This window comes from Melanotaenia boesemani, chromosome 6 (genome assembly GCF_017639745.1).
Source record: "Melanotaenia boesemani isolate fMelBoe1 chromosome 6, fMelBoe1.pri, whole genome shotgun sequence".
Taxonomy (NCBI): Eukaryota; Metazoa; Chordata; class Actinopteri; order Atheriniformes; family Melanotaeniidae; genus Melanotaenia; species Melanotaenia boesemani.
The window spans coordinates 11627458-11640892 of record NC_055687.1 but is presented as its reverse complement, the minus strand read 5'-3'; the positions used below and the strand labels follow the sequence as shown (position 1 = coordinate 11640892).

General features: G+C 42.2%; 1 protein-coding gene across 1 annotated transcript; it reads right to left on the bottom strand.

The window, feature by feature from the left end:
- Positions 1–2965: 2965 nt before the first annotated feature.
- On the bottom strand, positions 2966–7971 carry LOC121642319 (zinc finger CCHC domain-containing protein 12). Its single transcript, XM_041988988.1, has 3 exons — positions 7570–7971; positions 7423–7485; positions 2966–7108 (listed from the first exon to the last, which is right to left on the bottom strand). The coding sequence occupies exon 3, from the start codon at positions 6292–6294 to the stop codon at positions 4546–4548; it is 1749 nt and encodes a 582-aa protein (XP_041844922.1). The 5' UTR covers positions 6295–7108; positions 7423–7485; positions 7570–7971; the 3' UTR covers positions 2966–4545.
- Between the last annotated feature and the right edge of the window lie 5464 nt (positions 7972–13435).

Sequence of the window (13435 nt, the reverse complement as noted above, 5' to 3'; positions counted from 1 at the left end):
AGCGACGAAGAGAAGGTTTCACATCATGACATCTGTCATCTCGTGATTGAATGGACTGAGGCTGCTCAGTCACCACCGTGTTCCCATCATGTTCCTCCTCTACATCAGCAACAGCTGGATCTGCCTCATCCTTTTCAGGAAGAGGTTCCCTAGTTGAATCTAGATCTGTAGAAGGGGGAGTGATTTCAGGGAGAACCAAGTTAACCAAGGATCCTGGTTCAGGTAAGATGCCAATCTCCTCTGCAGGTAGAAAACCTTCTTCTGGCGGATTGTCTACATCAGGTAAGTCCTGCACTGCTACTTCAGGTTCTTTCTCTACAGGAATCTGGACTGAAGGAGTGTCAGGGACAGTAGGAACAAATAATGTTTCAGGGTTAGGTTCCAGCACTTCTTCACAAAGAGGATTACTCCACTTGTGTGTTTCAACCACAGTAACAACAGAATCTGGGTCTATCACAGGATGAGAAGACAATGGCCAACTAGACGGAGACTCAGACTCTGAATCATCACCATCTTCTTCAACCTCACTGTCTAAACGATGCCTTGTTTTGGGTCTCCTAGCTGGGGGACCTCTGTCAGGTTTGTGTTCTGGAGCTGCAGGCAAAAACCCACAAGGAAGGAGTAGGTCACGGTGTAAGGTTCGAACAGGTCCTTCTTTGTTCTCGGGCTTAACTGTGTAAACTGGCATGTCACCGGCTCGCTTAAGGACAGTATAAATACTTTCCTCCCACTTATCTGCCAGCTTATTTTTGCCACGGAGCTTCACATTTCGAACGAGAACTCTATCACCTTCTTCCAAAGTTGAATCTACCACTCTCTTATCAAACCTGATCTTATTTCGGTCAGCAGTCTTCCCTGCATTGGAGGCAGCAATCTTATAGCTCTCCTCCAAGCGAGATTTTAAATCACGCACATACTGAGAATGTGTATGTTTGACAGCATTAACCGGCAGTCCCAGTGCCAGGTCAATGGGAAGTCGTGGTTGTCTCCCAAACATGAGCTCATAGGGGGAAAACCCTGTGGTGTCATTCTTTGTGCAATTATAAGCGTGCACGAGCGGTTTAACAAAATCCTTCCAATGCAGCTTATCAGACTGATCTAGTGTTCCCAACATCTGAAGGAGAGTACGGTTGAACCTCTCAACCGGGTTACCCCTTGGGTGGTAAGGTGTTGTGCGCACCTTCCTCATGCCAGCAAGTTCACAGAGCTCCTTTATAGTCTTAGATTCAAAATCAGGACCCTGATCACTGTGTAGTTTCTCTGGGAAACCATAATGTGCAATGAAATTTTCCCAAAGGCACTTTGCAACGGTACGTGCTCGCTGGTTGGGTGTTGGGATTGCCACTGCATATTTGGTAAAGTGATCAGTTATCACTAATATGTCCTTTGTGTTTGACCTATCTGGCTCTACGGACAGGAAGTCCATACAAACCAGCTCCAAAGGTCTACAGGTCTTGATATTTACTAATAGACTGGCTCTCTCTGGTGGTGTCTTCCTGCGTACACATCGTTCACAGGTTTTAATCATCTTTTCGATGGTAGACTGCATTTTCGGCCAATAAAATCTGGCTCTGGCCATGTCCACTGTCCGCTCCACTCCTAAGTGGCCCATATCGTTATGAAGGCTTCTCAGAACACGTGACCTCAACTCCTCAGGGAGCACCAATTGGTAAGTGAGGTTGGATTCAGCTTGTCGTCTGCGATAAAGCACTCCATTCTGCATCTCTAGACGATTTAGTTCACGAAGGAGCAAAGGGAGTTCAGGGAGCTCTGCTCGAAGACTCGGAGGGGGACTTTGACCAGATTCTAGCTGAACAACTACTGCATTTATGGCAGGATCAGCCACCTGTTTTTGTCTCAGCTCGTCTGCAGACATTGATGGAATGAGAGGCGACCCATCCAGTTCTTCCTGGAAGGATACTGGAATGGCAGAAGACTGATGAGCTAGGGACTCAACCAAGCTCAGCCCGGGAGTATGTGGGTCGTCATCACTACCTCCAGCTACCATGACCGTGTGTCGGTCACAGATAGCTTGGATCACATGAGGAGGAACTGTCTCCGGAGACCCTGCATCACTGAGGTGATAAAGAGCAAACTGGCGAAGTCTCTCACTCTCTTTTCTGGAAACATGGTCGCTATCTGGTGGATCATGAGGCCTGCGAGACAATGCGTCTGCATCCAAGTTCTGTTTACCCGCCCTATACTTCAGCTGAAAGGAGAAGGTGGAAAGACTGGAGAGCCACCTGTATCCTGTTGCATCAAGCTTTGCTGATGTTAAAACATAAGTCAGCGGGTTGCTGTCGGTGACTACTGTGAAATCAGTACCGTACAGATAGTCTGACAACTTTTCGGTTACTGCCCACTTAAGAGCCAAAAATTCTAATTTGTGAGCCGGATATTTGCTCTCGCTCTTTGACAACCCGCGACTCGCAAAAGCTATGACTCTCGGCTGCCCCTCCTGTACCTGATACAGTGCAGCCCCTAAGCCAATAGTACTGGCATCCGTATGAAGGACATACGGAAGCTGGGGGTCTGCAAAACCCAGTACGGGTGCTGATGTAAGTCTCATAATTATTTGGTCAAATGCCTCTTGGCATTGGGGGGTCCATCGCTGTCCAAACGGCTCTTTTGGATGGTGATAGCCTGAACTGGTGTTTGTCTTAGGTTTCTTGTTCCCTTTCCGGAAAGGTGCATAACCAGAAGTTAGCTCATTTAGTGGCCTGGTGATATGGGAATACCCCTGGATAAACCTACGATAATACCCGGCAAATCCTAAAAAGGATTGGAGCTCTTTCAAGTTGGTTGGGACAGGCCAGGTTTTTAAAGCCTCAACTTTCTGCGGATCAGTTTCCACACCCCTTTCAGAGACTACATGGCCAAGGTATTTTACCGAGGTCTGAAAGAACTTGCACTTTTCTGGCGCCAACTTGAGACCATACTCAGTCAGTCGTTGCAAAACTTTCCTCAAACGCTGCTCATGTTCCTCCAGGGAGGAAGAGAAGATTATGAGGTCGTCAATGAACACTAAAACCTCTTTTAGGTTCATGTCTCCTACACATCTCTCCATGAGTCGTTGGAAAGTTGACGGCGCATTTGTAATTCCTTGGGGCATCCTATTGAATTCCCAAAACCCTAATGGACAAACAAAAGCAGTCTTCTGCTTGTCTGCTTCGTCCATTTCAACCTGATAGTACCCCGACTTCAGGTCTAACACGGAAAACCATTTTGACCCCACCAGGGCGGAGAAAGCTTCTTCCAGCTTTGGGAGTGCATAAGCATCCTTAATAGTTTGAAGATTAAGCTTCCGGTAGTCTACACAGAGACGTACCGAGCCATTCTTTTTGCGGACTATGACGATGGGAGAAGCAAATGGGGACTCTGATTCCCTAATGATCCCAGACTCAAAAAGTTCTTGTAAGTGCTTTCTTACTGCATCTACATCATTAGGATGTATAGGACGTGCTCTTTGTTTGAAAGGCGTTTCGTCACTGAGTTTGATGCAGTGCTTTACTTTATCAGTATGTCCAAAATCAAGATCATGTCGGGAAAACACATCCGACATAGAGTTTAACATGGCTGTCACTCTCTCTTTCCACTCGGGGGATAAGGGAGAGTTGCCAAAGTCAAAACTCAGGTCTGTGGGAGACTTTGCTTGCCTGTCAGGAAGTTTTGGTTCTTTAACAACCTGCTCTTTGTGAAGTACCCTCGTTATGGCATTAACATCTGCCAGCACAGTCTTAGGGGGTATGACAATGTCATGCTCGGTTTCATTCTTTAGCACTACAGGTAGCCGACAAGGCTGCTTCCTTGGCAGGCTCACTAAACTAGCTGAGACTAACAAGCCACTTGGTAAGGAAGATGCTGTTGGTTGCTCAATGAGAACATCTGTTAGATGGTGAGCGTTACAAATATTAACCGAGCCCTCAAGAACTACTGTCTGTCCTGCAGGGACAACCGCAGACAACTTTCCGGTCATCCTTGCAAACCCAAGGCTACTATCATTTGAACTCTTCTGGCGCGTCTCAAGAGTTTTGAGAACCGTTCGATAACCATGTTGCAATGGCTGGAATGGGGAGAGTTTCTGGTAGTCTGCATACAAGACATCAAGCGTATTAGTGCCAATAAGCACCTGTTCATGACCTGCCGAAGGGAGGTAGGGAATAACTAGAGCTAAGGTATTAACCTCAATCTCAGTTCCCACAAAGTCCTTGGGAAAAGTGACAGAAAGTTCAACGTACCCCAAGTAAGGCACTGTCTGACCATTTGCGCCCTCAACCTCGAGGAGGTCGTCGAGGGGATGGATGACTAAATGTGAAAGTTTTTGCTCGTAAAAGGACTGTGGTACAGTAGTCACCTGTGACCCTGTGTCCAAAAGACAGTTAGTTTGGTTTCCAGCAATTACCACCTGAGCTGTGGTCTTGGCTCCAACGAGCCCCTTAGGGATCTGAGCCGCTTTCACTTTGGTGTTCTTAAGGACAGATTTTCCTAAGTTGGGACCTGATTCACTGAGCTTCACTCCCATATGTCCCTCTACAGGAGTGGGTGTCAGTTTAAATGTGACTCACTTTCAAGGTCAGTAGAGGCTTCCCATGCAGCCTGTTTCTCTCTAAGTTGCTTCTTCTTAGCCGCCACAAGGGATGGATTTGGGGCATTATCACAAACTGAAGCAACATGACCATCCTCCCCACACTGGAAACAATACCACGGCCGTGGTTTGGTGCTCCCTTTAACAGGAGGGTTTGGTTTACTTGCCTGGTTTCTTTTTTCAAAGCGAGCTTCAACTTTAGCGTTAGAAGCAAGAGATTTTGTCTTCTGTTTTCTTTGTGGCTTCTGTCCTTGACTCTCAGATGCCATCCTACTGAGCTGGGCATTGAGGTCAGCAACTTGTTTCTTTAACCTCTCCATCTCAGTAGTTTGAACTGAATCTGGTGTAACATGCGCTGTTTGCAAATGCGACATAACGCGCTGCTTACCACTGCTACAAGCAGATTTAGCAATGCCAAAGTGCTGCTTCATACGACTCAGCTTTGCAGCTTGCTTATCTTCTTCTGTTCTGAGCATTAGCAACAACTCTGCAAAGGATGGGGGGTTCTCCTTTCTCTGTTCAAGTTGGAGGTCTACGATCAGAGCATTCTCCCAGCAACCACGACAGAACTGTTTCAAAAGCTGCTGATCAAAATCTTGAGAGGGCACACCACCTCGTCTCATGGTTGTGCTCAAGGCTGTATATAATCTCTGCAGGAAAGCAGAAGGCTTCTCTCCTTCGTTCTGAAGTGTATTCATGAACCTTGCATACAGCTCATCTCCATCCTCAACCGCGCCGTAAGCAGAGTCAAGCAGCTTGAGGTATGTAGATGGACTAGCATGTGGGCCTAAATGCTTAATCATCTCAGAAGCAGGAGGAAGCAGGCTATCGAGTATGCGATGTGCACAGTGTAAATCAGAAACTGAAGGATCTTTAATGAGGACTTCAACACTAGCACGCCATGTGTCATAATCAGCTTCATTATTAGGACGTACACTTCTTCCTGAGAAGGCACGAAGTCTTCCTGGTGCAATAGACTGTGGCAAGTTTTCACTGTTACGCACAACGTGCTCAACCACCACCCGCTGAACACTGGGCGGATTTACATCAATAACCGGTTGGGTGAAACCGCCAGCTAAGACTGGAGGAGCTGGTGGAACACTGGGATTGGTCAGGTTTTTACTCAAAGTTACGTCAGTCTGAGAATGAGGATGATCAACAGGAGGTTTCAAGACTGAGGAATCTGGAAGTGTTGCCAGCTGAGGGACTGGAGGAGAAGAAACAGCTCCTGGCACAGGTGGGTCTGGTTGTGGGTGCTGCTCAACTGAGGAATCATGACAAACCTGAGAAGAAGCAGTAGGCAGAGACAGGGTGGAGAGCTCTTCCTTTAACATCTGTTCTACTGATTTCCCACTCAATCTGGCTATTTCTACCAACTGTTCCATGTAAGCCTTAGTGGCTTTACCCTGGGCTTCCTGAGTGTAAACACTGGCCAAGGGCTTGACTTCATAAGTAATTTCTGGCTGGCTTGGACTTGAAAGCTTAAGAGGCAACATGGGTTCTAACTCCTGCATGGCAGTGCCATGAGTAAACTCAACTATCATGTGCTTGTGGAAACCTGATTTTGGGTCATCTATGCGAAAGAAACGGCTAACTGAACCGTACTTCTGGAGGAAAGTGGAAACTTCTTCATCACTCTCGGTCTCTGTTAACCCACTTACCACAACAGAGCAAGGGATTTTGACTGATTCCTGTGCTATAACTTCCATTTCAAAGGGCGTCAAAAATCTGAGTACCTGAGTTCAAGTGCAACAATCAGCAACTGCGTAAAATAAGTAGGTGTGACAGTTAAATTCACTCACATGCTGCCTCCTGGCTGGCTCGCCAAAATTTATGTAGCACTTGTGAGACAATGGAGCTCACAACAAAGATTAAGGAGTAATTTCAATTCTCGGTTCGACTCTCGGGAAGCAGCAGGGAATTATCTAAACAACACACCGTACCAATATGATGCTTGAACATATACCGGTTTTATATATAAAAGACAATAAAAGACAGTAACACAAATAATTAAGACAATACAATATATGTGGACACTTAATGACTCGGGTTTTTGTTCTTTGTTTGTTCTTTGGCCAACTGTTCACAAAAAAATCTCTTTCACTGCCTGTTCTCAGTGTTCACAAACAACTCAGGCTGATGAGTAGGATTCGCAGTTCAGTTCACTATCAGATGTCTTAAAGGAGGGTTTCCTTTCTGTCCCACACCAACCCAAGAGTAGCAAATTAAATAAAATAGGTCAAAGAAAAAACTAGTCCAAGTCAGTCTAAGTCGGTCAAAAACTTTCACAATAAAATAAATAGCTGCTAGGGCTGGTGCTCACAGATGAGTGACAGTGTTCTTAGTTCTGGCCTACCGCACTGTAGGTCACACAAAGCAAAATCCAGTGATCACAGAAGAGGTGTAGTCCTTTCCATCTGATCCAGGTGGGAGGCTCGCCATCATGACTATCAGAATATCCGCTCAGGAATATACCAATGAGGTCGAGGGGGGTACACAAAAGGAGGGGGAAAAAAACCTGACCTGCCAATGAGACAGGTTCAGAGAATATCTAATGAAACACTATTGTTTTACAGTGTATTCAGAATATTTTGAATCACAACATGTAATAATATCACTAACAAATTTAAGATGAAAATCTGTAAACAATATTTTTATCAGTGCAACCTGCAAATATATATATCTAACTGCTTCATTTAAATGAATCGAAACATTTTAAAACTTTGACAGCACTAACCGTGTGCAAAACAAATATGCATAAGAGCATTTACACATAAAAACAATGAAAGTGCAAACAACTGCAAGAAAACATCTTAATAACAAATGATGATCCTCACCAATCTCCAAATCACTTGAGCTCAGACACTCAGCACAGCTGCACCCAAGCTAATCGCCAGACTCTAAAATTATAATGAGCACATTTCCACGTTAAACCAATTTATTATTGATTATCCAGTGCTTTGAGCATTTTGATCAGGCTTTACCTTTCAGACGAAGTAAGAGCTGACTCAAACACCGCGCTTCCCGGCGACGTAGCTGCTACGTGTTAGCAACGTGATGCTAAAGCTAACAGTAGCACGCGGGCTAACAACTTTACAGCTATGAAGCTGATTAAACTCACTTTTCGCCACTTTCGAAATCGGCGATCACTCGGCAGCACTGAAGGGTTGGAGGACTTTATCCGAGCTCAAGCACAAAGTTTTCGGGCACTTTTCCATCCGATGGTAAACTTTTTTCTTTCTCACCGTTGTTGCAACGTGATGGTTTCTCATACGCAGCTGAAAATCTACGAGCGCTTCGCGAACCGGAACAGGAAATAGATGGGGGGAGCTACTCGCCTTAAAATTACGAGTAATTTATTTTTAATGTATTTACAATAAAACTATTTTTTTTTATTCCCTTGATGCATCTTCCAAATTTAACTGAACTATTATTAGACATAAAACTTGTATGGGTTACATGTACTCATCACACATTTATGAAGTTGTGATTTCAGACTTCTAAATTGCTTCTTATTGTCAACATTATAAAGAAAGGTCCCATTTACAAAAGAAATTTAAAAAGTAATGCTGGTCAAAATACAAATCTTGCTGTGACATCATCTTATCACCACAGTGTGTCATGTTGGGTATGTACGGAGTATCCACAACGGTACCGCTTGATAAGATGTTGATCAGGAAATGATAATATGTCTGTTCAAGTTCTGAAAAAAATCTTCTTCCTGTGTAAATATTTGTGTAATTGTGTGGTGTGTAGCTGCTTCAAGTGGGAGGAGAACGTTGGAAACTCAGGGTTTCTTTATGGTAAACCTGCCAGCGAGGAGGTTCACTTTACGGTCTCAGTTACCATGGTAATAGACTCGGAGTAAGACTTACCTCACTTTGCTGAACGGAAAACCCACAGTTTCCCTGAACTCAGGGCTAACATACTCAGTTTTAACGCTTTCTGGAAAATGCCCCATGAAACCACACCCAGCAAGACATCACAGGGAGAGAGAAAGTTGTTTTTTTTCCTAAAATAATCACTAAGCCAAAACTTCTCTTAACAAAATAATAAACAATGTCAGAACATATGAACCGCATTCACCTTAGAGAGGGGGCAGTCGCATTACATATTCACACTATCTTCAGAGATGATGCATTTCTACATACAGTGTTTAAACATGTTGTGAATGTAGTTTTGTATCCCAGGCATGTAAAAGGCCTCCCTCAAAAACAAATGAAGACATCCAGGCAAAAAAGATGGAGTAATTATGGTTTGTTTTTCTTGTGGTGCTTTTGAGCTTTGTTTTCCAAGTTTTCATGGTTATACTTCATGGTTATCCATATCCAGTTGATCTTTTGTGCCTCTGTTACAGTTTTGTGTCACTTTTATGCGACTCTATTGCTTTGCATCATTTTAAAAAAAGTGTTTGTGGTCACTTCAAACTGGAGTTCCCAGTAGTCTCTTCCAGACTCTTTGTGGCCCTGGGTCATTTCAATTTGCACCTCCTATGAATAAACCGTAAGTACAAATTCTGAAAGTTAGTGAAAACTAGTGGAAAGATTTAAAATCTTAGTCATATCAAGGTTTTGGCAATAAAAAAGTTAAACTACACCGCTGATGGACTGGCGACCTGTCCAGGGTGTACCCTGCCTCTCACCTGCTAATTGCTGGGATACGCTCCAGCTTCTCTGTGACCCTGAATTGGAATAAATGGTATATAAAATGAATGAAAGTTAAACTGCTACTATTAGATTACGTGATATACATCAATTTAACCTCAGCTATCTGCAGAGCAAACAGCCTGAATCATTCTGTCTCTCACTTATGGAGTGATGACCTTCAGGTGAGGATTCATCTGGAAACTATAAGCAGCTCTTGTTTGAACCTTTCGCAGTTCTGCACCCTTCATACGTCCGTTGCTTTGAAGGAAAGCCAAATGGCTCAGCTCCATCACACTGATCTCATCCACTCTCCAAACACTGAATATTAAAACACATAATGCATGCAGTTTCTCTTCTCTTGCATTTTTTCCCCGTAATTCTTTGTCGTGCACCGGTGCCTAACATGCTGATTTAGATGTGGGGTGTCAGCCAAGCTGCCCTCTGGCAGTTTTACCCTCTGCGACCCAGTTTATTGAGGCTTCCGCTTTCCCCTGTCAGCCCAATGCTGAGCCGACCACGGAGCAGTCAGGTGGCTCCATGTGCTGGACTGCGAGGCTGAGCCCCCAAATTATTTTCCTCCAAATTGCTTTTCTGCTCCATTTTAGGGAATACAGACTTAACTGGGGCCTGTCAAACAGAATCTAAAAAAAAAACAAAACAAAACAAAAAACATTACAGTTAAGGTTATGGTGATGAAGTTAACCAACACTTCCTTTGTTGACAGCAGCTGTAGACTTCAGTTGGTTTAGGCTTTTTATGTATTTCAGTCTTGTTTATAAAAATTCATGAAGAAAAAAAAATTATGACATTTATTAAATTATGAAGAATTCAAACACTTCATCCAGGCCAAAAGCAACACCGTTGCCGCAGCAACAGCCAGGAAGGAATGCTGGTGGAAAATTTCAGACTCTGTTAATGCGTGAATTTGTGAGATTATACAACATTAATTAATCGGACAATATAAACAGACAGCCCTCTGATCACTCAATTTCACTTTATCGCAGCACTGACATTTCAAGCACAGTGCTTCCTCAGTGCCCTTCCTTTCCTTTATTTTTCAATTAAGTTCTATTGAGGCTCAGCACCCCCTGTGTGAGCATGTTTTGTGTTAAATATTAATTCATCACTGTGACGACACAACTCAGCTCAACTCAGCTTTATTTATAAAGCCCTTTATGACAAACACAGTTGAAACAAAGTGCTGTACATAAACGGACAAAGCAACACACAAAAAATACAACAATTAACAGAGAAATCAATATTATAATAACTGTTCATTGTTTTTAAAACAGTTTAAAAACAACAATTTTAAAAGAATAAACAGATTAAAAATAACTAAAAGCAATACATAAAACAAACCACAGCACACTAAAACAGGAACAGAGTCTCATACTGGGCTGAAAGTCAAAAAATAAAAGTGGGTTTTAAGAAGAGTTTTAAAAATAGACAATGACATAATGTTGTGCGTTCTATAAATTCATGGGATCTGCAGTTATAACTTGTGTGATTATTATTTCAGATGCAATGCTAGTGGAGCTAAACAGACTTGGGAACAAGTTAAGAACAAGTGGCCTACAAAAACATACTTTAAAGCAGTCAGTGACAAGTTTCATTTATTCATCAAAAAGAGGCATCTGTCCCTGAAAACTCTCTCCAAGGCAGACCAACGTTAACAGGATGTTCTAAGCAGGCAGGCCATTTTCCAAGAGAACTGATTGGTCAGGAGGTGGTGCTTTTACACTTGTTGATCTCTTATCCAGAACATAACGTAAAGATACCATGTTGATTTACCCCTGTAAGAAATGAACCAACGTTGTCGGACAGAAAGCCTGTTAACTCTGAAGTTACCCCGATAAGAGAAAATCCAGCTTCGTAGTACTGGCCTCTGGTTTCTTTGCTAGGACACACTCAATGCAGCACACCGTCTCCTAAGTCTGAGTCAGACTGAAGCATACAAAATTGCACAAAAGTGAGTAAAAATACAAAGCAAAGACCAAGCTGAAATCTGTAGGAGTATTGTATCACAACATGACAACCCCATCTTCAGCGCTTCTACCAGCGAGGTTGGACATCAAACAGACTTTACATGATTCAGCAATCTACAAAAGTCATCAGGAAGGCAGTCGTCACAGTTACTCGTTAAACTTAGCTCGCTAGGGTTGCTCATGTCTTGGCTAACATTGATAAGATTTCCATCTTGTAATGTTCCTTGAATAAAGAATACAGCTATGCATTAATATATATATGTCTGTCTTTATATTATTAAATCTCAGTCTAAGAATTTATCATGACTGAAACTGATGAGGGAGGATGTGACATCTTCTGTGGTTTTATCTGCACAAATGAAAGAGACTGTGTGTTTCTCTCTATGTGCATGTGTGACAGATGTGACGGTATCCAGAGATTTCAGGGTTTTTGGACTGAAGTGTGGAGGACGGGTGCTGATGTGCTCAGGGATCCCTGGGTGTTAGTGTCACCCATTCTGTCTGCTGCATTCAGGCCTGCTGCAGAGATGAAAGACTGAACTCTGATAAAACAGACTGGTTGAGTGTCAGAACACACACATGCACATATGCATCAATATACTGTACTTGTCAGGACCATCAATTATGTAGCATAATGTCATAAGCCTAAAAAAAAAGTAAATTTTAACAAAATTAAGTCAAGACTGATTCAGCTGTACTCACTTTCTGAAAATGTCCCAACTCACGTAAAAGTCAAAGTGGTCCTTGCAAAGAAAAGAGACTTAAAGACACACAAACTAGCACAGTGTCCTAGAAATTGCATTTATATGACTAAACTCAGTCAAATGAATGCAATCCAAAACCCTGTGTGCTAAAATATATAATGGTGTTATGTTATTTTTATGTAAAATCCCAGCTTTGTGTTTTAGTAATTTATTATTATTATTATTATTATTTTTATTATTATTGCTTGTCCTAGTGACCAAATATAGAAATCAACATTGGTTTCTCATAATCTTGATGGAGGAGGTAACATGGCTGCAATTATGTTTAATTTAAAACATAAAAATGTATAAATTTGTAGTATGTTTGTAATGGTGTTCATGCTGATTCTGTGTTTGTGTGATTATGAATGTTCTCAGGTGTCCTGGAAAAGAAATCTCTCTGAAACTGATTAAATAAAGTGATAATAAATCACAGGAAGAGCTTCAAGTTCACTTAAAAACCGGAGGTAATTTGAGCTGTGAATATTTATGTTCCAGTGGGGATAAATTACTCACAAAAAGTCACCAGACTGGATTAGAGTTGCTGACCAGGGCAGGTAATTTTGAAATCACCTCACCCCACTAGTAGGATTGTCCTATTAGAGCTTTCCCATGTACACAGTGTAAAAGCATACAGTACCTTGAAGAAATTTTAACACTGCCCCACCCTCTTCCCATCTATGAAGGATCAGGATGGTCTTTGAATAGCAATACAGCATTTTAATGATGAGTAATTAATTAATATAGATTGCTAAGTTCAAATTCACAAATTAATTCATGCAAAAATAAATCAGCTTGCAAAGTGTTTTGTAAACATTTTAATTTGAAACTTTATTCTAAATTTTACATTTTATTTTTTTTTATTAAATACTGTGATTTATACAGTTATTTTTAAATGCAATTTCTAAAAGAAGAAATAAATAACACAATTAATAAATTTGGTTATAAATATCTTTCCATTTCTCACATTCAAAAAGGCAATTCCCTTTTCCATATCCATCCCCCCACCCCCACTGCATTTTTAAATGCTTTTGCAGTTGAAACTCCTTAATGGAGCCTTCATTTAGCTTCTGCGTAACACTTTGGGGCAGTGAAAACGGATGTAACCAGCTCTCTCACTGGTTAGACAGCCACATTCAGTCTTTCATCTCCGATTTGTTCAAGTTATACCTCGACCTCATTGAACTTTGAGAGAAACTCAAACTCTGAATGCTGGATGGATACTTTAAAGTTTTGCCTCATCTGCAGCAGTCTCCTTGAAGTATTTGCATTATCAGCATCTGTGGTCTTGATGTAGTTATCCAGCTGTTAGCAAGCTTTCACTTCACCAAATCGAAGATGCAAGATGGAGACGCAAGTGTAGGATAACGCGTGTTTCTCTCCAAAGCACAGCTCTGGGCTCAAAGTTCATGAATTAAAGTTGCAGGACTGAAAGATCCAAAGGATCAAACTGGAGCAAACAATTCCACAAGTAAG

What these genes read in the sequence shown, in the direction of transcription:
- LOC121642319 (XM_041988988.1), bottom strand. Translation starts at nt 6,294, where the DNA reads ATGGAAGTTATAGCACAGGAATCAGTCAAAATCCCTTGCTCTGTTGTG.